Consider the following 27,724-nt stretch of genomic DNA (forward strand, 5'->3'; position numbering starts at 1 on the left):
ACCCTCTGTTGTCTGTCACTCAGCCACTGCCTAATCCACTCAACAATATGGGAGTCCATGCTCAATGACTGCAGTTTATTGATAAGTCTTCTATGTGGGACAGTGTCAAAAGCCTTACTAAAATCTAGATATGCGATGTCTACTGCACCTCCACCGTCTATTATTTTATTCACCCTGTCAAACAAATCTATAAGATTTGTTTGACATGATCTCCCTGAAGTAAACCCATGTTGTTTTTCATCTTGCAATCCATGGGATTTTAGATGTTCCATAATCCTATCCTTTAATAGGGTTTCCATTAATTTGCCTACTATTGATGTCAGACTCACTGGTCTATAGTTGCTCGATTCCTCCCTACTACCTTTCTTGTGAATGGGCACGACATTTGCCAATTTCCAATCTTCCGGGACGACTCCTGTTACTAATGATTGGTTAAATAAATCTGTTAACGGTTTTGCCAGCTCACCACTAAGCTCTTTTAATAATTTTGGGTGTATCTCATCAGGCCCCTGTGACTTATCTGTCTTCACCTTAGACAGCAAACTTAGAACATCTTCCTCTGTAAAGATACATGCATCAAACGATTTAATAGTCATTCTTTCTAGTGGAGGTCCTTCTCCTTTTTCTTTTGTAAAAACTGAACAGAAGTATTCATTAAGGCAGTCGGCTAGCCCTTTATTCTCTTCTACATACCTTCCGTCCTTTGTTTTTAATTTAGTTATTCCTTGTTTTAATTTCCTTTTTTCATTTATATATCTGAAGAATGTCTTATCCCCTTTTTTCATAGACTGAGCTAGTTTTTCTTCTGCCTGCGCTTTAGAAGTTCTTATAACTTGCTTGGCCTCTCTCTGCCTAATCTTGTAGATTTCCTTATCTTCATTGCTCTGGGTTTTTTTATAATTACAAAATGCTAGCTTTTTATTTTTAATGATTTGGGCCACTTCTGCTGAGTACCACATTGGTCTCCTCCTTTTTTTGCTTTTACTGACAAGTCTAATGCAATTTTCTGTTGCCTTCAATAATGCACCTTTTAAGTAGTCCCATTTCTCCTGGACTCCATGTAATCCGTTCCAGTCTGATAAGGACTCATTTATGACTAATTTCATTTTTGAAAAGTCTGTTTTTCTAAAATCTAAAACTTTTGTTTTTGTGTGGTGGGACTCTTTCACAGTTCTTATATTAAACCACACTGACTGGCACACACATGAGAACTGGGACCCTGGTTCACTTTAACCGGAAGTCCCATAAAAATGAATGGAGGGGCTGCATGCACGCCCAACCTGTCGCTCCGTTCATTTCAGGGGGTCCACGGGGTAGGCGTCCTTGTTTTTGTGATTGTGGGTTCCCAAAAGTACGATCCCCACTGATGTTATGGTTATCCTCTATCCTATGGATAAGCAATAGCTTCATATAACCGGAAAAGCCCTTTAAAAGGGTTGTGCACCGCTATAATATTGATGACCTATCCTCAGGATAGGTCATCAATATCAGATTAGCAGGGTGTCCGACTCCCAGCACCCCTGCTAATCAGCAGTTTGAGATATATATATATATATATATATATATATATATATATATATATATATCCACTGTATTTCCCACACCATAAGGTGCATGGGACCATAAGACACACCTAGGTTTTAGAGGTGGAAAATATGAAAAAAATATATATTTTTTTCATCAGACCTCAGATCAGACTAAAAATAAAAGAACCTGTTACCTCTCCGTCACCACTCTGGAGATCCAGCACACACTTCCCACAGCTCTGCACTGTGACCTGACATCACAGAATGTCAGGTCATAGTACTCACTAACACACACTACATCCTAGCAGTGCTGTCAGGAAACAGCATAGCGTGGTCCCCTGGAGAAGACCAGAGAATGGTGAGTAAAGCCATCAACCACTATATTCACCGCTCCCCTGGTCATACCGTGCTAATAGGTTAGAACTTGCATTATTAAGCACACTGCCATTCCGCACCCTCTCCCCCCCTTCCCCCTCCCACACACACACTTTTATTTATATATATAGATATACAAGTAATGGTGCTATTAAAAAATACAACTCATCCTGTAAAAAAACAACCCTCATACAATTATGTAGTCAGAAAAATTATAAAGAGTTAGAGCTTAAAAAATTTGGTGGGGGGGGGGGGTGTGAAAATAAGGGTTTTCTGTGATTTAAATACTATGACCTATCTGAGGGTCCTGGGTGTCAGACCCCCACCGATCCGATACTGGTGACCTATCAGTATTTAAAAGTTATTAAACACCTTTGGGCCAATTTTTTTAATTATTGCATTGTACTCATTTTGAACTAAGAATCATTTTTTAAATTGATCTTTATATAAAGGAAAATGGAACCATTTTCTCTGTACATGGCGATACAGCCAGCTCACCTGACGGGCTCCTTATCAATGCTCTCTGACCTTATAAACACATCATAGCTCAATTCTTATCTCACTGATAAGAATGTGGCTTCAAATTATTTTTAGCCCAAAATGAATAAAATGCAATAATAAAAAAAAAAATGCCTCCTCAGGTGTACATAGCATTTATGTCTGGGAAAACCTCTTTAACAATTGAGAGAGCTACCTTCTTAAGGGGTTTAACAGTAATTCAAAGCAATGCATCCATTAGAGTTAATGAAAGCACAGTACAATATGAGTCTATTTAAAGGCCCCATAGAAATGAATGGGTCCGCAATTCCATTCCGCAAAATGCGGAACAGAATTGCGGACGTGTGAATGGACCCTAATTGTGTCTGCACAATTCTGTCAGACAACTCATTTATTTAACTGGTGTAAAGTAGAACTGGCTTAGTTGCCAATAGCAACTAATCAGATTCCACCTTTCATTTTGGACAGCTCCCTTTGAACTTTGATGAATGACCCCCTTGGTATGTCGACCTGATCTCAGAACTTCTGATAGATCATAAACACTCTTTACTGCTAAATTCTTAACTGCTAAGGATATCACTAAAATGAGTGTTTATGAGCTTTCAGAAGATTGGAGATAAGTCCTACAAGTCCAGCCGTGAAAACACCTGCCTGAAAGTGAAGGTTATAGAACAAAAACTATTAAAAATTAATAAAATTAAATATATAGCCCAAGAATGCTATATAGTCACATATGCTCCCTTCAAGCATCCATGACTGTATGATTTCCCCAGTTGTCCTAATAGGGTGCCCTGGCTGCCTCGGTGTCGGTGAACCAAGCATACTCACCTGTAGTGGTGACCACTTCTTCTGGCTGCTGCTGCGTAGCTTCTGTGCACGAGCTAAACAGCAAATAGATGCATCTGGCCAGGGGCGGATTAGCCATAGACCCTTCAGGGAAATTTCCTGGTGTGCCGATGCCCCAGGGGGCCACCCAGCCCTCCTATCTGTGGCTGGCCGGGTACTTAATGAGCTCTCAAAAGTAATTAATGCTGTGAGAATCGGGTACTCATGGATCTGACCAGTGACCACACATGCCCTCCTGAATTCAACTCCTGTTGCCCACATCTCATCTCCTAAGCCTCCTGCTCCATAATCAGAGACAACTGGAGGAGGACAGAAAAGGGCACTTTGGTATTTGATTCTGCTGGGATGGTATTTTGCACTGGGGTATTATTGACCCCGTCTACTTATGTTACCCCGCCTTCTTTTGGACCCACCTACAGCATGGGGTCACATTTAGTTGTTATTTTTTTCCAACCCCATTTCAAGTTCCCAGTCTACTCCTGTATCTGGCGCATGTGTAGATACAGGCAATGGGATCCCTTGTATATGTGCATGTGACAGACCCTTCCACAAAGGAAAAAATAAAAAAAAAAGCCGAAACCTGTCTGACTTTATTACGAGTTGGCTTTGAAAATATTAAAATAGCAGGCATTAGGCAATGAGTCATCATGAGTCCCTCCCCACTCCCCCATACAACAGCAACAAGAAGACATTACTATATGGTGGTCACAAGACATTGTTATACTGGGGGGGAAGGGGGACTCAAAAATTGTTGTCCAAATGTCAGTATAATGTCTACTTGTGGCTGCCCCATACAGTATAATGTCTCCTTGTAACTGCCCCATACAGTATAATGACTCCTTGTGGCTGCCCCATACAGTATGTCTCCTTGTGGCTGCCCCATACAGTATAATGTCTCCTTGTGGCTGCACCATACAGTATAACGTCTTTGTGGCTGCCCCATACAGTATAACGTCTTTGTGGCTGCCCCATACAGTATAACGTCTTTGTGGCTGCCCCATACAGTATAACGTCTTTGTGGCTGCCCCATACAGTATAACGTCTTTGTGGCTGCCCCATACAGTATAACGTCTTTGTGGCTGCCCCATACAGTATAATGTCTCCTTGTGGCTGCCCCATACAGTATAATGTCTCCTTGTTTCTGCCCCATACAGTTTAATGTCTCCTTGTGGCTGCCCCAACAGCAACAAGAAGGCATTACTATATGGTGGCCACAAGACCTTGTTATACTGGGGGGGAAGGGGGGGCTAAAAAATTGTTGTCCAAATGTCAGTATAATGTCCCCTTGTGGCTGCCCCATATAGTAATGTCTCCTTGTAGCTGTCACAGTAATGTCTCCTTGTAGCTGCTGCATACAGTAATGTCTTGTTGTACCTGCCCCATACAGTATAATGTCTCCTTGTGGCTGCCCCATACAGTATAATGTCACCTTGTGGCTGACCCATACAGTATAATGTCACCTTGTGGCTGACCCATACAGTATAATGTCACCTTGTGGCTGACCCATACAGTATAATGCCACCTTGTGGCTGCCCCATACAGTATAATGTCTCCTTGTGGCTGCCCCATACAGTATAATGTCTCCTTGTGGCTGCCCCATACAGTATAATGTCTCCTTGTGGCTGCCCCATACAGTATAATGTCACCTTGTGGCTGCCCCATACAGTATAATGTCACCTTGTGGCTGCCCCATACAGTATAATGTCACCTTGTGGCTGCCCCATACAGTATAATGTCACCTTGTGGCTGCCCCATACAGTATAATGTCACCTTGTGGCTGCCCCATACAGTATAATGTCACCTTGTGGCTGCCCCATACAGTATAATGTCACCTTGTGGCTGCCCCATACAGTATAATGTCACCTTGTGGCTGCCCCATACAGTATAATGTCACCTTGTGGCTGCCCCATACAGTATAATGTCACCTTGTGGCTGCCCCATACAGTATAATGTCACCTTGTGGCTGCCCCATACAGTATAATGTCACCTTGTGGCTGCCCCATACTGTATAATGTCACCTTGTGGCTGCCCCATACTGTATAATGTCTCCTTGTGGCTGCCCCATACTGTATAATGTCTCCTTGTGGCTGCCTCATACAGCATAATGTCTCCATGTGGACCTTAAGGCCCCATTTGCACGCGCGTGACGGATTAGTTCCGGGTGCGTTCAGTGAAACTCGCACCATTTTGCAAGCAAGTTCAGTCAGTTTTGTCTGTGATTGCGTTTTTCCGCGCAGGTACGTGATGCGTTTTTCACAAGCGTGATAAAAAACTGAAGGTTTAGAAACCACATCTCTTAGCAACCATCAGTGTAGAACACATCACATCCGCACTTGCTTGCGGATGCAATGCGTTTTTCACTAAAGCCCCATTCACTTCTATGGGGCCAGGGCTGTGTGAAAAACGCAGAATATAGAACATGCTGCGATTTTCACGCAACGCAGAACTGATGTGTGAAAAAAAACACTCATGTACACAGACCCATTGAAATGAATGGGTCAGGATTTAGTGCATTGCACCCGCGTGGAAAACGCGCTCGTGTGAAAGGGGCCTAAGTGTTTTTTTTTTTTCTTTTAAATGGGTATTTATCGCTACATATATATAGTTTTTGTGATACATTTCTTAATATTGTTATTGTGGGAATATTTTTTATATTACCCAACCCTACATCAGTTGCGGTCGTGCTTGCACAATATAGGAAAAATCACTAGCGCTATTGGAAAACGTGGCTGGGACAGTAGGAATGCACATAATAAATGCTATTTGCTGAACTGACACAACCACTTTACTGAAACTAAAAAATAGGTATAAGGTTGTTGCAGGGCAAGTTTGCCAGTTGGGTAACTAGCACCAATCTGGCAGTGGGTGCGCCGTTTACTGGGCAGGTTACCTGTATCCAGTCAGTTCCATCACATGACCTGTCACATCATGATGCTTCTACTGATGAGTACCATTGGAACCATTCCTGAGAGTGCTACTATTTCATCCCTACTACTTCCACTAATCCTTGACTATTCTGTCGACTGCGACCTAGGGATCTTCCTGCAATAAAGTCCACATCTCCTTGCAGCAGTTAAAGGGAACCTGTCACCAAAAAATCGCTTATTAAGCTGTTCAGAGTACCTTATAGTGCTACATAGTAGTGTCCTATTGCACTTTTTCTTTGTTTTCCAGCATTTAGCCTCATTGAGAAATCGGTTTTATTCAGCTGCTGCCCCGTGCTTCAAGTCAGGCTTGAAGTCAAGGGGGCAGCGGCCTAGTAGTCTCCAATCCTGCTCTCGCCGCCTTGATTGACACGCCGCTCCGGCTCGTACACTCAGCCGGCTTCAGTCTCGCTACAGCGCATGCGCCCACCAGCCTTACATACTCGCGCCCGGCATCTTCTCTACCTGCGCATACAGAGCGGGCGCATGCGCTGTAGCGAGACTGAAGCCGGCTGAGAGCGTGTTCCCGGCACTGAGATGCGGCGTGTCAATCAAGGCGGCGGGAGGCGGCGAGAGCAGGATTGGAGACGACTAGGCCGCTGCCCCCTTGACTTCAAGCCTGACTTGAAGCACGGGGCAGCAGCTGAATAAAACATCGATTTCTCAATGAGACTAAATGCTGGAAAACGAAGAAAAAGTGCAATAGAACACTACAGTCGTGGCCAAAAGTTTTGAGAAATACATAAATATTGGAAATTGGAAAAGTTGCTGCTTAAGTTTTTATAATAGCAATTTGCATATATTCCAGAATGTTATGAAGCGTGATCAGATGACTTGCATAGTCCTTCTTTGCCATGAAAATTAACTTAATCCCAAAAAAAACTTTCCACTGCATTTCATTGCTGTCATTAAAGGACCTGCTGAGATCATTTCAGTAATCGTCTTGTTAACTCAGGTGAGAATGTTGACGAGCACAAGGCTGGAGATCATTATGTCAGGCTGATTGGGTTAAAATGGCAGACTTGACATGTTAAAAGGAGGGTGATGCTTGAAATCATTGTTCTTCCATTGTTAACCATGGTGACCTGCAAAAAAAACGCGTGCAGCCATCATTGCATTGCATAAAAATGACTTCACAGGCAAGGATATTGTGGCTACTAAGATTGCACCTCAATCAACAATTTATAGGATCATCAAGAACTTCAAGGAAAGAGGTTCAATTCTTGTTAAGAAGGCTTCAGGGCGTCCAAGAAAGTCCAGCAAGCGCCAGGATAGTCTCCTAAAGAGGATTCAGCCGCGGGATCGGAGTGCCACCAGTGCAGAGCTTGCTCAGGAATGGCAGCAGGCAGGTGTGAGCGCATCTGCATGCACAGTGAGGCGAAGACTTTTGGAAGATGACCTGGTGTCAAGAAGGACAGCAAAGAAGCCACTTCTCTCCAAAAAAAACCCATCAGGGACAGATTGATCTTCTGCAGAAAGTTTGGTGAATGGACTGCTGAGGACTGGGGCAAAGTCATATTCTCCGATGAAGCCTCTTTCCGATTGTTTGGGGCATCTGGAAAAAGGCTTGTCCGGAAAAGAAAAGGTGAGCGCTACCATCAGTCCTGTGTCATGCCAACAGTAAAGCATCCTGAGACCATTCATGTGTGGGGTTGCTTCTCATCCAAGGGAGTGGGCTCACTCACAATTTTGCCCAAAAACACAGCCATGAATAAAAAATGGTACCAAAACAACCTCCAACAGCAACTTCTTCCAACAATCCAACAACAGTTTGGTGAAGAACAATGTATTTTCCAGCACGATGGAGCACCGTGCCATAAGGCAAAAGTGATAACTAAGTGGCTCGGAGACCAAAACGTTGACATTTTGGGTCCATGGCCTGGAAACTCCCCAAATCTTAATCCCATTGAGAACTTGTGGTCAATCCTCAAGAGGCGGATGGACAAACAAAAACCCACTAATTCTGACAAACTCCAAGAAGTGATTATGAAAGAATGGGTTGCTATCAGTCAGGAATTGGCCCAGAAGTTGATTGAGAGCATGCCCAGTCGAATTGCAGAGATCCTGAAAAAGAAGGGCCAACACTGCAAATACTGACTCTTTGCATAAATGTCATGTAATTGTCGATAAAAGCCTTTGCAACGTATGAAATGCGTGTAAATATATTTCACTACATCACAGAAACAACTAAAACAAAGATCTAAAAGCAGTTTAGCAGCAAACTTTATGAAAACTAATATTTGTGTCATTCTCCAAACTTTTGGCCACGACTGTACTATGTAGCACTATAAGGTACTCTGAACAGCTTAATAAGCGATTTTTTTGGTGACAGGTTCCCTTTAAGGTGTAATCAAGGCACCCCAGTATAGCCATCGCCAAACTGATTGTAACAAAGAGAAATTATATTTTGATATGTAATTGCAGAGTTAGGCTACTTTCACACTAGCGTTTGGTGCGGATTCGTCATGGATCTGCACAGACTGATCCATTCAGATAATACAACCATCTGCATCCGTTCAAAACGGATCCGTTTTTATTATCTGTAACGTAGCCAAGGCGGATCCGTCTTGAGCACCATTGAAAGTCAATGGAGGACGGATCCGTTTTCTATTGTGCCAGCTTGTGTCAGTGAAAACTCAGTTTCGTCAGACGGACACCAAAACGCTGCAGAGTTTTGGTGTCCGCCTCCAAAGCGGAATGGAGACTGAACTGAGGCAAACTGATGCATTCTAAGCGGATCCTTTTCCATTTAGAATGCATTCGGGCATAACTGATCCGTTTTGGACCGCTTATGAGAGCCCTGAACGGATCTCAGAAACGTAAAGCCAAAACACCAGTGTGAGAGTAGCCTTAGACTGGGATGTCTAGGGCACACCAGTAAAATGTATTTTGGGGGCCCATCATATGGATCCAAATATTATCTGCTCACACAGCAGCAAGATGTTACAAGATGATTGATTATAGTGTCTCTGAGAAGGCAGGTCTCTGGGAAAGGAGGATACTAGTTGTCCTGCCTCTGTACCTATAATACATCTCCGCCACATGAACGGGTCTATAATAATAAACTGGGTAGTTTCTTAACCCCTTAATGACCACCCATATGCCTTCTCACAGCGGCCTGGTCTAAGCGCTGCACAGGTCCCCCTCAGATATCCTGTCAAAGTCCCCTTGTGTGACTTATCAATAGTTTTTTTAATCAATAAATTTTTATTGAATAATAGTTTGTAAATGAGGCAGTTAACAAATTATACATAATGGACACAAAGCAAAAAGACAAATAATAATAAAGGGTACCATATATGCGAACAGCAGACTTGCCAAGTTAAATATATCTAACATGGGCAATGAGCATGATATGCTGAACAAAGTGCATCTTACATTTTACAGTAAGCCAATGTATCACAAACACAAATAGTCAATGTGCTCATACAATAGGACTATAGCAGATAACATGGGAGTCGGACCGCGTGCGGACTAGACAACCATAGTAACCATGATTTATGTGTTGATATTCTACTGTTCATAGAGGAGGCGAAGGTGAATTCGCATTGCATATGATAGTTTACCAAACTTATGACTTCGCTAATTAAAGGGGACTGTAGACCTTTCCACTGGCGGGCAATCACTTTTTTTGCTGCTGAGAGGATATGTGCTACTATACTTCTACTATCGTTGGGTATGTCCACCAGGCCTATGCTCAGGATCGCTAACTCCGGGCTTGGTATTCCCCTTATCCCAGTTACCTCTTCTAGGATTTTTAACACTGAAGCCCAAAAATGAGTTAAAGCAGGGCAGCCCCACCACATATAATATGGAGAGCCTATTTGACCACATCCCCTCCAACATAATGGAGAGTAATCCGGGATGGTATGAGCTAATCTGTTTGGAGTGAGGTACCACCTCAATTGAATTTTCCTATTCTGCTCTGCATGGTTTATGCATTTTGAGCATTTCATGGACCAGTATAAAGCATCTGTCCAATTATCCAGAGTGAATTCTTTCCCCATTTCAGCCTCCCACCTAGACATAAAGGGCTTTTTACCATCAACGCCTGTTGACAACATGAGTGGATACCAAAAGGAAAGGCTGGAATGAGAGCTGGCGTTCACTTTAAGAAGTTTGCTAATTGAGTCACTCACAATCACTGCTGTATCTAATGTGAAAGATGAGAGTGATGAATCTGCAGGTACTGGTAAAAGAGAGTTAGGCAAGTTATAAATGGAGTGCAGAGTCTCAAAGGGTCGTAGGGTGGATTGCTCAAATAGGCTCCCCAATGCATCTATCCCGCAATTCAGCCAGCCTGTGAGTTGGAGCGTAGGAATGTGATATTCAATAGCTGTAATGGGAAAATTATTTTTCTCCATAGGGAAAGGTGTTTTATTTTTGAATGCATGTGCCCATGCAAATATGGAAGCTTGCATAGTGTCTAGAGGCATGGAGAAAACAAAAGGCTTTAACAAATAGGCTGCTAGTAGTGATTTCAAGGATCTCCTTTTGACGTAGATCTCTTCAATACTTAGCCACTTATGGGGCGAAGATGGAGACCACCATTCCATAGCCTGATCTAATAAATTGGCTAAGTAATAACTGTATAAGTCTGGAACCCCTAACCCACCTTTACGGAGAGAGGGGAATAACACATGTTTACTAATCCTAGGATGAGTACCTCCCCATGTCCTTTTGCAACTGCTTTATGTAAGTCCTAGGGATTTTCAGAGGGGTGCATCTGAATATATATATAGGATCTTTGGGAGTATCAACATTTTCACTGTGTTAATTTTAGCTATCCATGAGAGTAACACTTTGCTATACTTAGAGTAGTCTTTTTGCAGCTCAGACCTTAATTTTCTAAGGTTAAGCGCGAGCATGTCAGACAGTGAGCTGGTCAGTTCTACTCCCAAATATCTTATTGATTCAGATGCCCACTTAAAGGGATAACTTTTATTTAGATCTTGTTGCAAGCTTGCTGGCACATTAATAGGGAGTACATTGGTTTTGATAACATTTAACTTATAATATGATAAGTACTGATCCAGTATTTCCATTACCGCTCGTAGAGAAGTTAAGGGGTTAGAGAGTGTCAGGATAACATCATCAGCATACAAGCCAATGCAATGTGAGTGTTTCCCAACTGTAATCCCCGATATCTGCGTGCAGTTTCGTATTTTTTCTGCCAATGGTTCCATCATCAGCGCAAATATCAGGGATGACAATGGGCACCCCTGCCTAGTCCCATTAGTAATCGAGAAAGGGGCAGATAAGAATCCTGAGGCTAGAACGTTCGCGCTTGGTGCCGTGTACAACCCTAGGATAGCTTGTAGAAAATGTCCATCAAACCCAAATTTCCTGAGAGTTTGGTCCAGGAACCCCCAGTGCACTCTATCGAACGCTTTTTCAGCGTCTAAAGAGACAAAGACCGTGGGGGTCCTGGACCAGCCTGCAATTTGAATTAAATGTATAATTTTTCTAGTACCATCTCTACACTGTCTTCCTGGCACGAAGCCAACTTGGTCAGGATTTATTAGGGCTGGTAATACCGCGTTAAGGCGAGAGGCTAGTATCTTAGCAAACAGCTTAAGGTCTGCGTTTAGAAGGGAAATTGGCCTGAAGTTCTCAGGGGCATCCGGAGATTTCCCTGGTTTAGGCAGGGTAATTACAGTGGCTTTAAGCATTTCTGGGGGAATACCCCCTAAGGTCAAGAACGTGTTATACAGCTTAGTTAAATAAGGGAGTAGCGTGGGGTGAAATGTTTTATAATATTCCACTGGGAATCCATCAGGTCCAGGGGCCTTGTTGGATGGGGTAGCTTTTATGGTTTTAAAAAAAATTTCGGAGGTGATTGGCCTATTTAGAACGCTTAAGTCATCTGTAGATACTTTAGGAAGCTTAAGGGAGTCTAAATATGCCGAAATTGCCTCCACGGATGGCTGAATGGTATTGCCATCTAACCGCAGGTTATATAGGGAGGAATAATATGATGCAAAGGCATCAGTTATTTCCTGAGGATGTGTGAACACTTTGCCATTGTACTTTAGGCTAGTTATTCTAGCTGCAGCCTTTCTACTTTTTAGTCTGCGCGCCAATAGTGCGCCTGTTCTATCTCCTGCGTGGTAAAAGTTTGTCTGCATTCGCTTCATACCTAGTTCTTGGCGATATAAAAGAAGAGTTCTAAGTGCAGTTCTACATTCTTGGAGAGATGCTAATGTTGTATGGTTATTATTTAGTTTTTGGCTCTGTTCTGCAGTTTGCAGACTGGTTAGGGCATCCTGTATAGCCTTATTTCTACTCTTATTCATTCTCGCCGCTAACTGTAACAGAACCCCTCTCATGAATGCCTTATGTTTAAGCCAAAGTGTGTTTACACTGGTGTCGGGCAGATCATTAAATTTCATAAACTCCTGTATAGTGTCTGTGATCCTTTTAACTCTGTCTGGGCATTTGAATAGGTAGGTATTCATTCTCCATTGCTGTCGAGGTAGGTTAGGAATGCCATCATCAATAACAATACTCACTGGGGCGTGATCCGACCATGATGCTCCCCCAATGTCTGACCTTGCGACCCTATGCAGGAGGCTATTGGAAACTAAAATACACTGCTCAAAAAAATAAAGGGAACACAAAAATAACACATCCTAGATCTGAATTAATTAAATATTCTTCAGAAAAAATTAAAAATGGAAATCAAATTTTTCAACCCATGGAGGTCTGGATTTGGAGTCACACTCAAAATTAAAGTGGAAAAACACACTACAGGCTGATCCAACTTTGATGTAATGTCCTTAAAACAAGTCAAAATGAGGCTCAGTAGTGTGTGTGGCCTCCACGTGCCTGTATGACCTCCCTACAACGCCTGTGCATGCTCCTGATGAGGTGGCGGACGGTCTCCTGAGGGATCTCCTCCCAGACCTGGGCTAAAGCATCTGCCAACTCCTGGACAGTCTGTGGTGCAACGTGACGTTGGTGGATAGAGCGAGACATGATGTCCCAGATGTGCTCAATTGGATTCAGGTCTGGGGAACGGGTGGGCCAGTCCATAGCATCAATGCCTTCGTCTTGCAGGAACTGCTGACACACTCAAGCCACATGATGTCTAGCATTGTCTTGCATTAGGAGGAACCCAGGGCCAACCGCACCAGCATATGGTCTCACAAGGGGTCTGAGGATCTCATCTCGGTACCTAGTGGCAGTCAGGCTACCTCTGGCGAGCACATGGAGGGCTGTGCGGCCCTCCAAAGAAATGCTACCCCACACCATTACTGACCCAATGCCAAACCGGTCATGCTGGAGGATGTTGCAGGCATCAGAACGTTCTCCACGGCGTCTCCAGACTCTGTCACGTCTGTCACATGTTCTCAGTATGAACCTGCTTTCATCTGTAAAGAGCACAGGGCGCCAGTGGCGAATTTGCCAATCTTGGTGTTCTCTGGCAAATGCCAAACGTCCTGCACGGTGTTGGGCTGTAAGCACAACCCCCACCTGTGGACGTCGGGCCCTCATATCATCCTCATGGAATCTGTTTCTGACCGTTTGAGCAGACACATGCACATTTGTGGCCTGCTGGAGGTCATTTTGCAGGGCTCTGGCAGTACTCCTCCTGTTCCTCCTTGCACAAAGGCGGAGGTAGCGGTCCTGCTGCTGGGTTGTTGCCCTCCTACGGCCTCCTCCACGTCTCCTGATGTACTGGCCTGTCTCCTGGTAGCGCCTCCATGCTCTGGACACTACGCTGACAGACACAGCAAACCTTCTTGCCACAGCTCACATTGATGTGCCATCCTGGATAAGCTGCACTACCTGAGCCACTTGTGTGGGTTGTAGACTCCGTCTCATGCTACCACTAGAGTGAAAGCACCGCCAGCATTCAAAAGTGACCAAAACATCAGCCAGGAAACACAGGAACTGAGAAGTGGTCTGTGGTCACCACCTGCAGAACCACTCCTTTATTGGGGGTGTCTTGCTAATTGCCTATAATTTCCACCTGTTGTCTATCCCAGTTGCACAACAGCATGTGAAATTGATTGTCACTCAGTGTTGCTTCCTAAGTGGACAGTTTGATTTCACAGAAGTGTGATTGACTTGGAGTTACATTGTGTTGTTTAAGTGTTCCCTTTATTTTTTTGAGCAGTGTATAATCAATTCGAGACTGTGATAAGTGTGCAGTAGATATGAACGTGTAGTCTCGCTCATTACTATGCTGATATTGCCAAACGTCATGGAAGGCGGACTCATACAGTGTCGTTTGCAGCTCCGTGAGGCGACTCCCTTGTGCGGACTTATAATCCAGTGCTGAATTAATCGGAATGTTAAAGTCTCCACCCACTACTACCTCGCCCACCGCTAGTTTCTCCACCTTGTTGAACAGCCTCCTGCAGAAGGCCACCTGCCTGACATTGGGGGCGTACGCAGATACCAAGGTAAATGGCTTACTATCGAGAGTACACAATAAAATGATGTATCTCCCTGCTGAGTCAGTTATGCATTTCTTAAGGGAGAAGGTAATTGTAGACTTTACCCCAATAAGTACCCCTGCTTTCCTTTTTTTCCTTGTGTGTGAATGGAATAACACAGGGAAATTCTTGTGTTTACATCTGAATGCGTCTTTTTCCAGCAGGTGTGTTTCTTGTATTAGGAGCACATCACATTTAGCTTTAGTGGCTTCTGACCAAAGCTGTGTGCGTCTGAATGGAGAGTTCAACCCGCGCACATTTAGAGATAATATTTTCAATCCCATTTCTTATGCGAAAAAACTCCCTGTAACACGTATCTCCACTTTTCAATAGAGAAGCCCTCAAGAGCTAAGACATATATAGCACATATTACATACAGTTGCAAGAAAAAGTATGTGAACCCTTTGGAATTATATGGATTTCTACACAAATTGGTCATAAAATGTGATCTGATCTTCATCTAAGTCACAACAATAGACAATCACAGTCTGCTTAAACTAATAACACACAAAGAATTAAATGTTTACATGGTGTGTTTAATAAAAACATGGTAACAGTCACAGTGCAGGTGGCAAAAGTATGTGAACCCTTGGATTTAATAACTGGTTGAACCTCTTTTGGCAGCAATAACTTCAACCAAACGTTTCCTGTAGTTGCAGATCAGACGTGCACAACGGTCAGGAGTAATTCGTGACCATTCCTCTTTACAGAACTGTTTCAGTTCAGCAATATTCTTGGGATGTCTGGTGTGAATCGCTTTCTTGCGGTCATGCCGCAGCATCTCAATCGGGTTGAGGTCAGGACTCTGACTGGGCCACTACAGAAGGTGTATTTTCTTCTGTTTAAGCCATTCTGCCAAAGCATTTACTTCTATGCTTTGGGTCGTTGTCCTGTTGCAACACCCACCTTCTGTTGAGCTTCAGCTGGTGGACAGATGGCCTTACGTTCTCCGGCAAAATGTCTTGATAAACTTGGGAATTCATTTTTCCTTCGATTATAGCAATCCGTACAGGCCCTGACACACCTAAGCAGCCCCAAACCATGATGCCCCCACCGCCATACTTCACAGTTGGGATGAGGTTTTGATGTTGGTGTGCTGTGCCTCTTTTTCTCCAAACATAGTATTGTGTGTTTCTTCCAAACAACTCAACCTTGGTTTCATCTGTCCACAGAATATTTTGCCAGTTCTGCTGTGGAACATCCAGGTGCTCTTGTGCAAACTGTAAACGTGCAGCAATGTTTTTTTGGGACAGCAGTGGCTTCCTCTGTGGTATCCTCCCATGAAATCCATTCTTGTTTAGTGTTTTATGTATCGTAGATTCCCTAACAGGGATGTTAGCATATGCCAGAGACTTTTGTAAGTCTTTAGCTGACACTCCAGGATTCTTCTTCACCTCATTGAGCAGTCTGCGCTGTGCTCTTGCAGTCATCTTTACAGGACGGCCACTCCTAGGGAGAGTAGCAGCAGTGCTGAACTTTCTCCATTTATAGACCATTTGTCTTACCGTGGACTGATGAACAGCAAGGCTTTTGGAGATACTTTTATAACCCTTTCCAGCTTTATGCAAGTCAACAATTCTTAATCGTAGGTCTTCTGAGAGCTCTTTTGTGCGAGGCATCATTCACATCAGGCAATGCTTCTTGTGAAAAGCAAACCCAGAACTGGTGTGTGTTTTTTATAGGGCAGGGCAGCTGTAACCAACACCTCCAATCTCATCTCATTGATTGGACTCCAGTTGGCTGACACCTCACTCCAATTAGCTCTTGGAGATGTCATTAGTCTAGGGGTTCACATACTTTTTCCACCTGCACTGTGAATGTTTACATGGTTTGTTCAATAAAAACATGGTAACATTTAATTCTTTGTGTGTTATTAGTTTAAGCAGACTGTGATTGTCTATTGTTATGACTAAGGCCTCTTTCACACTTGCGTTGTCCGGATCCGGCGTGTACTCCACTTGCCGGAATTACACGCCGGATCCGGAAAAACGCAAGTGTACTGAAAGCATTTGAAGACGGAACCGTCTTCCAAATGCGTTCAGTGTTACTATGGCACCCAGGACGCTATTAAAGTCCTGGTTGCCATAGTAGTAGTGGGGAGCGGGGGAGCAGCATACTTACCGTCCGTGCGGCTCCCCGGGCGCTCCAGAGTGACGTCAGAGCGCCCCATGCGCATGGATGACGTGATCCATGTGATCACATGATCCATGCGCTTGGGGCGCCCTGACGTCACTCTGGAGCGCCCGGGGAGCCGCACGGACGGTAAGTATGCTGCTCCCCCGCTCCCCGCTACACTTTACCATGGCTGCCAGGACTTTAGCGTCCCGGCAGCCATGGTAACCATTCAGAAAAAGCTAAATGTCGGATCCGGCAATGCGCCGAAACGACGTTTAGCTTAAGGCCGGATCCGGATCAATGCCTTTCAATGGGCATTAATTCCGGATCCGGCCTTGCGGCAAGTGTTCCGGATTTTTGGCCGGAGCAAAAAGCGCAGCATGCTGCGGTATTTTCTCCGGCCAAAAAACGTTCCGTTCCGGAACTGAAGACATCCTGATGCATCCTGAACGGATTTCTCTCCATTCAGAATGCATTAGGATAATCCTGATCAGGATTCTTCCGGCATAGAGCCCCGACGACGGAACTCTATGCCGGAAGACAAGAACGCAAGTGTGAAAGAGCCCTTAGATGAAGATCAGATCACATTTTATGACTAATTTGTGCAGAAATTCATATCATTCCAAAGGGTTCACATACTTTTTCTTGCAACTGTATATGATATTCATCGGTACCAACAAAAAAAATAAAACTAAACACATGAAAAAGGGAAAATAAAGTTAAATGCAATATGGTCATCAGGGCTTAACGAGCCCGACCAGTGAAGTAATGGTCAAGGGACCAAAAGAACAAGTCCAATCAGGGCAAAGAACTTTAGCTCCTTGCTACGGACTAACATTAATGATTGTAGTCAGTCAATCGACTACTCCCTGGTGGGGAGACTCACGTATCAGGCAACGTCCCAATCCCAAGGAATCTTGTCTGGACGCTGGGCGGTCTCCTTTGCACTGTGAGGATCTTCACTTATGAGGCCCCAGTCGATCAAACGCCGAGTCGCCCATTGTGGTGAGTTGAAGATCTGCAAGCCGCCATTTTTTGGCCGGAGAAAATACCGCAGCATGCTGCGCTTTTTGCTCCGGTAAAAAATCCTGAACACTTGCCGCAAGGCCGGATCCGGAATTAATGCCCATTGAAAGGCATTAATCCGGATACGGCCTTAAGCTAAACGTCGTTTCGGCGCATTACCGGATCCGACGTTTAGCTTTTTCTGAATGGTTACCATGGCTGCCAGGACACTAAAGTCCTGGTTGCCATGGTAAAGTGTAGTGGGGAGCGGGGGAGCAGTATACTTACCGTCCGTGCGGCTCCCGGGGAGCTTCAGAGTGGCGTCAGGGCGCCCCACGCGCATGGATGACGTGTCGCATGGATCGCGCCATCCATGCGCATGGGGCGCTCTGACGTCATTCTGGAGCGCCCCGGGAGCTGCACGGACGGTAAGTATACTGCTCCCCCGCTCCCCACTACTACTATGGCAACCAGGACTTTAATAGCGTCCTGGGTGCCATAGTAACACTGAATGCATTTTGAAGACGGATCCGTCTTCAAATGCTTTCAGTTCACTTGCGGTGTTACGGATCTGGCGGGCACCTCCGGCAAATGGAGTGCACGATGGATCCGGACAACGCAAGTGTGAAAGAGGCCTAAGGCATATCCGTCTTCATTGTACAGCGCAGCTCTGACTATGAAGATGGCTGAGGTCAGTTCTTCCCTCCATCTCCGGTAGGCTGTTCCAGCAGGGAGCAGCCTGTCGGAGATGTCTGGATCTGGCACTGCTGAATGCTACCTAACACTCGTCGGCCACTTCACTTGGGGACTGGTGGAGATCCGTCCACAACCCGCCAAACATGCTAAGAATCAGCCAGCCGAAAAGCAAAGCGTGCAGATGTTTTTGTCTGTCCGATTCTCAGCATATTTGACGAGTTGCGGCAGGATCTGCGCCGGTTCCCATTATAGTGAATGTGGCCAGACGGCTATGTGGTAGTTTCCGGCGATGCCAGAAATCAGCCTGCCAGATCTAAAAAAGGCAATGTGAAACTAGCCTTACATTGATCAGGGTGGCCAGTGCTGACAGTGAGTAATTCTCCTGTATCCACCTATGCACTAAATAACTAACTAGCCGCTCGGATATATATGACAGAGGGCAGTAAACACTCACTATTGAGAAGGAGGAGAGTATACGAGGAAAACATTTTCTATCCCTGTCCCTATACATGAGAATAAAAAAAATGGCAGTTACACTAATTAACCTCCTAACAGCCTCATCAAAATTGGAAAAACTTTACTTTTTTTTAATGTGAATTTTTTATTTGTGTCATAAGTAAATATTGTTGACACACAACTCATGGGACTCAATTGCTTTTTAACCCCTTAGTGACATAACTAATTTTAGCCTTAACACCTTGCATTTTCTGTGGAAGTCGGGTATTTAAATATGGCACCTGCTCGCAAATGCAGTGGACGCTATAGCCGCCAGGTGCCTGCTGTTTTAAATAGCAGACACCTGGGGTTAAGATCTGCGACTGGTGATAATGCTGGTCATAGACATTTAACCCTTCAGATGCTGTGGTCAAATGTGAACACAGCATTTGAGAGCTGAAAACCCAGAAGCACTGCAACGGCTCCTCCTAGTGGTGATCAGGGGAGCCGTTCATTCCCTGCAGCAGGCTCTCTCCCCCTGAAGTATCCGAGGCTGCCACAGCTATGTTTCTATGAACATGGTAAATTGCTCATAGACTCCAAAAATGCTAGGACACTCCTTTTTATCGCCATATTCTAACCCCATAACTCTTTTTTTTATATTTTTTGTGGGGCGATCTGTTGTTTTCAGTGATTTTGTTGTTTGTATGACTTTCTGATCAAAAACCGAAAAAAATGCAAATCGTCCTTTTTTTCCCAGTATGGCATTCACTTAACATGATGAATATGTTTATATTTTAATAGCTCTGGCATTTTAGGACGCTGTGATGCCTATGATCTTTATTTTTCATTATTTATTTTTATTATTAATTTCACCCCCCAGGGGTCTTGAACATGCAATCTTTAGATTACATTTCCAATATTCTACTATTCTACTGTGATTTTACACTGCAGTGTATGATTAATTCAGTCTTTTCATATGGAGCCCTGCCTCCCAGGCCTACATAGGAATCACAGCGCTAATACCATAGGTTTCCCGATTGTTGTGCGGGGAACTGTTCTGGCCTGGGAGTGCACTGCTCCTGGGGAAAGCTGCTTCAGATGCCTGATCATTATTGACCACTGCATCTGAGGGATTAAACGTCTGCTATCTGAAACAGCAGTCAACCAGCGGCTATGGTGACTGCTCCAGAAAGGGCGCCATCTTTAAAGACGCAGCATTGGCCGTACATGTACAGCAGATGTTGGGAAGAGGTTATGCACTTTTTTTTTTTTTCATTGTTAGTTTTCTTGTTTATATCTATTTATTGTAGTTATTGCTATACATTTTTTCCCTACATTTTCTTATTTTTATATTATTTATTTTAATACTGGGTCACGGTTTATCAGGAATACATGATTTCTGTGTTCCCTACTGTCACCATAGGCCATTGATAAAGATAATCATATGGCAACCGCCAGAATGAATAGCGTGTTCATGATTTTTGTAATGCTGATGGCACTATGTATGTGGGTATGCAGTGCATTCATACAGAGCACATAGATTCGGGACTTCTGGCGGTTACTTTACAGGATTGGAAAGGGGTAAATATAGACTGTGTAGGATGTAGTTTCAGTGGAGAAGTGTGAAAAAACAGGATCATAAAGCAAGGATCTGGTTTATTCGTATTACTATGAGACTGTTTACAGAGAGTTTTGAGAGTAGTCGCTTTTAAATGTACAGTCATGTGAAAAAATTAGGACACCCTTTGAAAGCATGTGGTTTTTTGTAACATTTTTAATAAATGGTTATTTCATCTCCGTTTCAACAATACAGAGAGATTAAAGTAATCCAACTAAACAAAGAAAACTGAAGAAAAGTCTTTTCAAGATCTTCTGTAAATGTCATTCTACAAAAATGCCTATTCTAACTGAGGAAAAAGATAGGACACCCTCACATGTATTCCCTCTTAAATTGGCTCAGATCTCACACAGGTATATCACACCAGGTGCACATAATTAGTAGATCGTTACTCTGCATGTTGAATGAGGCTTGCCCTATTTAAACCTCAGACATTTAGTTTGGTGTGCTCCTGACTGTTGAAGTGAGAGTGAGCACCATGGTGAGAGCAAAAGAGCTGTCAGAGGACTTCAGAAAAAAGATTGTAGCAGCCTATGAGTCTGGGAAGGGATTTAAAAAGATCTCAAAAGATTTTGAAATCAGCCATTCCACTGTCCGGAAGATAGTCTACAAGTGGAGGGCTTTCAAAACAACTGCCAACATGCCCAGGACTGGTCGCCCCAGCAAGTTCACCCCAAGAGCAGACCGCAAGATGCTAAAAGAGGTATCCAAAAACCCTAAAGTGTCATCTCGAGAACTACAGCAGGCTCTGGCTACTGTTGATGTAGAAGTACATGCCTCTACAATCAGAAAGAGACTGTACAAGTTTAACTTGCATGGGAGGTGTGCAAGGAGGAAACCTTTGCTTTCCAAGAGAAACATCGAGGCCAGACTGACATTTGCCAGCGATAAAGTTGACAAAGACCAGGACTTCTGGAATAATGTTCTTTGGACAGATGAGTCCAAAACTGAATTATTTGGACACAACAGCAGAGGACATGTTTGGCGTAAACCAAACACAGCATTCCTAGAAAAGAACCTCATACCAACTGTGAAGCATGGAGGTGGAAGTGTCATGGTTTGGGGCTGCTTTGCTGCAGCAGGACCTGGTCAGCTCACCATCATAGAATCCACGATGAATTCTACTGTGTATCAGAAGGTGCTTGAAGAACATATGAGACCATCAGTTAGAAAATTAAAGCTGAAGCGGAACTGGACCATGCAACATGACAATGACCCAAAACATACTAGTAAATCAACCAAAGATTGGCTGAAAAAGAAGAAATGGAGAGTCCTGGAATGGCCAAGTCAAAGTCCAGATTTGAATCCCATTGAGATGCTGTGGGGTGACTTGAAAAGGGCTGTACGTGCAAGAAACCCCTCAAACATCTCACAGCTGAAAAAGTTCTGCATTGAGGAGTGGGGTAAAATTTCCTCAGACCGATGTCGAAGACTGGTAGATGGCTACAAGAACCGTCTCACTGCAGTTATTTCAGCCAAAGGAGGTAACACTCGCTATTAGGGGCAAGGGTGTCCTATCTTTTTCCTCAGTTAGAATAGGCATTTTTGTAGAATGACATTTACAGAAGATCTTGAAAAGACTTTTCTTCAGTTTTCTTTGTTTAGTCGGATTACTTTAATCTCTCTGTATTGTTGAAACGGAGATGAAATAACCATTTATTAAAAATGTTACAAAAAACCACATGCTTTCAAAGGGTGTCCTAATTTTTTCACAAGACTGTAAGTATGTTTTACTTGGGCAGATGGATTCAGACATGGGGCATTTGTTTCCATGTTTTCACATTCTAGTTTTGGATCTTTCTAAAGAGAAAAAGGCATGCCTACAAAATACATACAGTTGCATCATGAGTTTTTGCTGTATATGTTTGAATGTAATAACAGTAATCAACTGTTAAGGCCAAACATGGTGTGAAAAGAGTGGAATAATAGACAGTAATGTAGAAGAGACCTGCATAGAACTGCAGCCATTCACAATGATCTCATCAGTGCTGAGGACACCACCATGCCTAATGAAACAGCTGTGTGCTGACAGGGAAATATATATTGTCTGCTAAAGAACCAGTCATTTTCTTTAGCAAAATGCCCCCCAAATCCTAAATACCATAATCCTATGTGTAGCAGAAGATTGCGAAATGGTCACAATTGTTATTTATATCATGGGTCAGTACACCCCTTCCTGTATGCAGTGTGCTACATCATTTTTTATGGTTCTAAAAGAAAGACAAATACTTGCATTTGACATACCTCCTCATATTAAAGTGGAGCCAACAACCCCTTTGTTCTAGATCTGTGCCCCTGAACATAAAGGAAGACTTACCTGTACACGGTCCTAAGGCTGCTCCTTTCCCAGCTGATTCCGGTCCCTGCAGGATCATGAAGTAGCTGGGTCCCCTGGCTGCTGAGGCCACTCAAGCCTCTGTGACTGCTAAGGCCTCTGATTGGCTGCATCATCAAGAGACCCGGCTATTTCCTGGTCTTGTGTCACCAGAGGCAGCCGGGAACTGAGCAGCAATGGGACAGTGACCAAATGAATAGTCCTTTTTTTTATGTTCAGGGGCACAGGTCTGGACCAAAGGTGTTGTTGGCTCAAAGGCAGGACAACCCCTTTAATTGTAATGTGTTCATGCAAACTGTTTTGACCTGCAGAGTTGGTAATGATCATATAGCATATATAGACAATAAAAAATAGCATGCAGGTTATATCAGCCAGTGAAACACAGTTTTGGTTTTCTGTACAAATTGATTACTGTTTGGGGTCTATACTGTGCAATCTTAAAGGGGATGTCTCATTTGAGCAAATAGTATTTGTCATGTAGACAAAGTTAATACAAGACACTTACTAATTAATGTATTGTGATTGTCCATATTACCTCCTTTGCTGGCTTGATTCATTTTTTCATCTCATTATACACTGCACATATTCAGGGGTTATGACCACCCTGCAATCCAGCAGCGGTGGCTGTGCTTGCACACTAAAGAAAAAGGTGTCGGCCTCTGTAGTGGCCGGGACCGTGGGAGTCTCATAGGCTACTGCTTTTTCTTATAGTATGCATGCACAGCCGCCGCTGATGGATTGCAGGGTGGTCAGAACCCCTGGATACAAGCAATGTGATGGGAATGAATCAAGCCAGCAAAGGAGGCAATATGGACAATCACAATATATTAGTAAGTGGCTTGTATTAAAAGGGTTGTCTCACTCAAATTAAGTGGCATTTATCATGTAGAGAAAGTTAATACAAACCACTTACTAATGTATTGTTATTATCCATATTGCTTCCTTTGCTGGCTGGATTTATTTTTCCATCACATTATACACTGTTCATTTCCATGGTTACGACCACCCTGCAATCCATCAGTGGTGGCCGTGCTTGCACAATATAGGCAAAAGCACTAGCCTATGTGCGTTCCTATGGTCCCGGCCGCCAGAGAGGCTGATGCTTTTTCCTATATTGTGCAAGCATGACCACCGCTGATGTATTGCAAGGTGGTCTGTAACCATGGGAACGAGCAGTGTATAATGTGATAGAAAAATGAATCCAGACAGCGAAGCAAGCAATATGGACAATCACAATACATTAGTAAGTTGCTTGTATTAACTTTCTCTACATCATGCATGCCACTTACTGAAGTGAGACAACCCCTTTAACTTTCTCTATATGATAAATGCAATTTGCTGAAGTGAGACAACCCCTTTAGCTTTCTCTATATGATAAATGCCATTTGCTGAAGTGAGACAACCTCTTTATCAATGGGTTTATATAGTGGAGGGCATTGTGTTTCATGTTCCACCTTTGATGTCTTTTGCAGATCAAACTCGAAAAATATATCAGGCCTTTTGTCAAGGTAAGTGAGGGATATCAGGTTTTGTGGAAATAAAATTGATTGAATTATTGTCTGACTTCTATTATTGTATTTCTTACTGTTAGCTTGTAGATTATAAAGATTTAGAATCCTCATTCATTGATACACTTTAATGGCTAAAGGTGGCCATCTTCTCCTTAGAGCTGTATTCAGAATGCTCATTCTTCAGATAGCTTTTTCTTCGAACTTCCCCTACACTCGTGCAAGCTTGGCTCAGCTGAGTGTGCACATCTTGTTAATAGGGAGAGGAGAATAAAACACTGTCAGACACCTCTGACAGCGGTCTATTCCCCTTGAGTGCAAAGGATGGGGAACGTTGAACTCCAAAATGCTTATACCTTATTCCTAATAAGGAACACCAACATCAGCACAGAAAAGATACTGAGTTATCACCTGAAGGAGGAAGCAAGTTAAAATGGTATTGACATATGACATGCTTTATACTAAAGGAAATCCTATAGTATGTAGTCAGTCCATCAAATAATATGTCACAATATAGGACTGATGCAATGGCAAATAGATGGTAAACATGAGACAAGACAAAGGTAAGGGGCAGTACCAGTACTAAGATACAGTTACCAGCTAGTAGTAATTCCCATAATGCTAACGATTAGTTAACACTAACTAACAATGAAAAAAAAGTTAACACAAATTTTGTTTGCACCAGGTATCCATGGGTCCCAGATTGTGATGAATGACTCCAGAGTATTAAAGGGGTATTCCGGTTGTTTCAAGTTATCCCCTACCCACATGATCGGTGAAAACTATTAGATTGGTGGGGTGCCTATCGCTGGGACCCCTACCGATCACGAGAATGGAGGCCCTGTACTCCCTGCAGCCCCTCTGAAAAGAACAGAGCGGCCGGTGGCACATGCATGCTCCTGCTCCATTCATTTTTATGGGAGTTCCTGAGATAGCCAAGCGTTGTGCTCGGCTATCTCTGGAGCTCCCATATAAATTAATAGAGCGGCCACGTGCAACTGGTATCTCCGTTCATTTCAGGATGAAAGAGTCCTCTCTTCTTGTGATCGATGGGGTCCCCCCCCCCCCTTCCTGTGAATAGTGAACAACTTGAATCAACCGGAATACTACTTTAAGCGGTGCTGTCAAATATTCTAGAGATTTATTCTCTTTGAGTCTAACTATATAGGTCGAGACCAGTAAGAGAGCAGTCTGGATATAGGATCTTGCAATAATTGACTGCAGCTATGCAAATCTTTAAGAACAGCAAGGTGGTCTTTTTGCCAAGACATTTTAGATGGACATTTAGCATGTTGATAGGAAAAAAAGTCTAGAGAATGACGTTTGATACCAGTACATCAGAAATTTTTGCTGAGTTTCTTTATAGGTGGTGCAAATAAAGGGCTTTGCAGCTCCATTCCATATCATTTCCTATCAAATTGTGGTGATAGTTTGTAATGAATTTGATTTTCAAATGTAGATGCCCTGATTGAAAAATGTCTTAAGCTACAGTGTTTGCCACTCTGCAGAATTCCTTGTATGAGGATCTGCATTGTTTTGTAGATTAGGCCTTGTGTAACGTAGTCATCCTAATAAAATACAAAGGGGACATTTATTAAGACCAGAGTTTTCCATGCCTGTCTCAAGTACCTCTGCGCTGCCAGAGGAAGAGCCGAAGAGTTATGTAGAGGAGCAGACCTCTGCATAAGTTTTGCGCTTTGTCCAGCAGGCTGTGCAACTGATTTAACTCTATGCCAGCCCTCTTGCTGGAGTAGATTTCAGCCATTTTCCTCGCCAAAAGCCAGCTTAAAAAAATAATAAATGAGCCGGGCCTGCCGGCCCACCCACACCACTTTGGAAAAATGGTACGAGCAGGGAAAAGTCAAACTTTTACCACAAAAATGGCGTGCAACAAAATGTATTACCTATTTACACTGGCGTAAATAGATTAGAAAGTGTCCCCAAAACATTTGTCCTGAAGATCTAATCATGTGTTTTAATAACCATTTGGTAAGTCGTCAATTCATCTTCAGTGGCTTTATACGCTAGTGTGACCTAGCAATTTTTCCGGTGCCATCTACCCCACTTAAGGGCTGAACATGTAGCATTGTATAAAAGAGAGCCTCGAGAGTTTAAACAAGGTCTCTGATCCCTGTGGGAATCTGAATAAATGTCTTTACCAGCGACTACTTAACAGTAGATGAACTGTAATAATGATGATGATTATTCTGTTTTAACGTCCAGTATCTTAACCTTAAGGAATGTTGCATTAATGGTGTGAATGAGAAATTGCAATTAAACATTTATCTAAAATTACTGATCTGTTATTAATTAAGTGCTGAAATTTTTTTGGGTAAGTCACCTTGAAACAGATTTACAGTCAGTCTTGTACATTATAGTCTTGACAGCTGATACAGGCTTCCAAGATTGTGGTTTGCAATCTTTTCACCCCATCAGCACTGCAGATTCCCAGAATCATACATGTCCAGTCTACCTTGGTTAACTTTTACAGCTCTACTTTAGTGAGAGGACAGAAGTTCTAAACATGTTTACCTTTTCCCGTTACGTCAACAATCTGTGCTTTTTTACTTATATACAGAAACTTATGACTGCAATAATTAAGTGGGCATAATACATCTACAGTAAATCGAGTCAAGTTCTATTTGTTCTGCAACAGTATGGACAATACTTGCAGGGTCAGCACTAATTTCTGGAACTTCATTACTACAGTTGCAAGAAAAAGTGAACTATATGGATTCTTGATTAAAATGTGCCCTGATTGTTATCTAGGTCACAATTAAAGTTGCACAGTTCATGTCTTTTATTGAGCACTCTGAGTAAATATCCACAGTGCAATGGGAAAATATAGGTGATCCTCTATGTTCATGACTTCTTCTTCAAGCACTAATAGCCAAAATATGTTTAAGGAGATGGAAGTGAGGGGCTTTTCCCATTAAATAAAGGCACACAAAGCTTGGTTACCGTCAAATCTTTTCTTCTTAAGAAATATTGGTGCTTAGTTCACACAAACCAATGCAAATAACTTTCAGAATACCTACAAAGGCATTGCTAAAGACCTGGGTGTACATCAATCCTCAGACAAATTATCTACAGCTGTATAAAATTCAGGATTGTTGCTACTAATCTCTGTAGAAGTGGACATCCTGTTATGATCACTCCAGGAGCACAATGGACAATCTTGAAAGAGGTGAAAGAGACTGTGGTAGCAGTTGTTCCTGCAGCATTTTCTTTGTATTGGCCTATGTAATCAGGCCGGTAAAAACAAGCGCCAGTGGATGTGTTCTCATCTATCGGCTCTTGCACTGCCCTTACATTGGACAGTGTAGTAGCACCTTTACCTTTTCTCCCTGTGCTGTAGATGTTTACTCAATGTGTTCAATAAATACCTGAATGCTA

The 27,724-nt window shown here is 43.1% G+C and overlaps 1 protein-coding gene across 2 annotated transcripts in view; it reads left to right on the plus strand.

Moving 5' to 3' along the window:
* The window catches only part of ARHGAP26 (Rho GTPase activating protein 26), a 608,947-nt gene that overhangs the window by 470,300 nt on the left and 110,923 nt on the right, over positions 1-27,724 (plus strand). The window contains exon 21 of one of the 2 annotated variants that reach the window (XM_040406016.1): positions 24,293-24,328. The exons of the other annotated variant lie outside the window; for it this stretch is intronic. Coding sequence (XP_040261950.1) covers positions 24,293-24,328 — 36 coding nt within the window. The remainder of the gene's footprint in view (positions 1-24,292; positions 24,329-27,724) is intronic. 2 annotated transcript variants of the gene reach the window in all.

The sequence above is a fragment of the Bufo bufo genome, chromosome 1 (assembly GCF_905171765.1).
Source record: "Bufo bufo chromosome 1, aBufBuf1.1, whole genome shotgun sequence".
Classification (NCBI taxonomy): domain Eukaryota; kingdom Metazoa; phylum Chordata; class Amphibia; order Anura; family Bufonidae; genus Bufo; species Bufo bufo.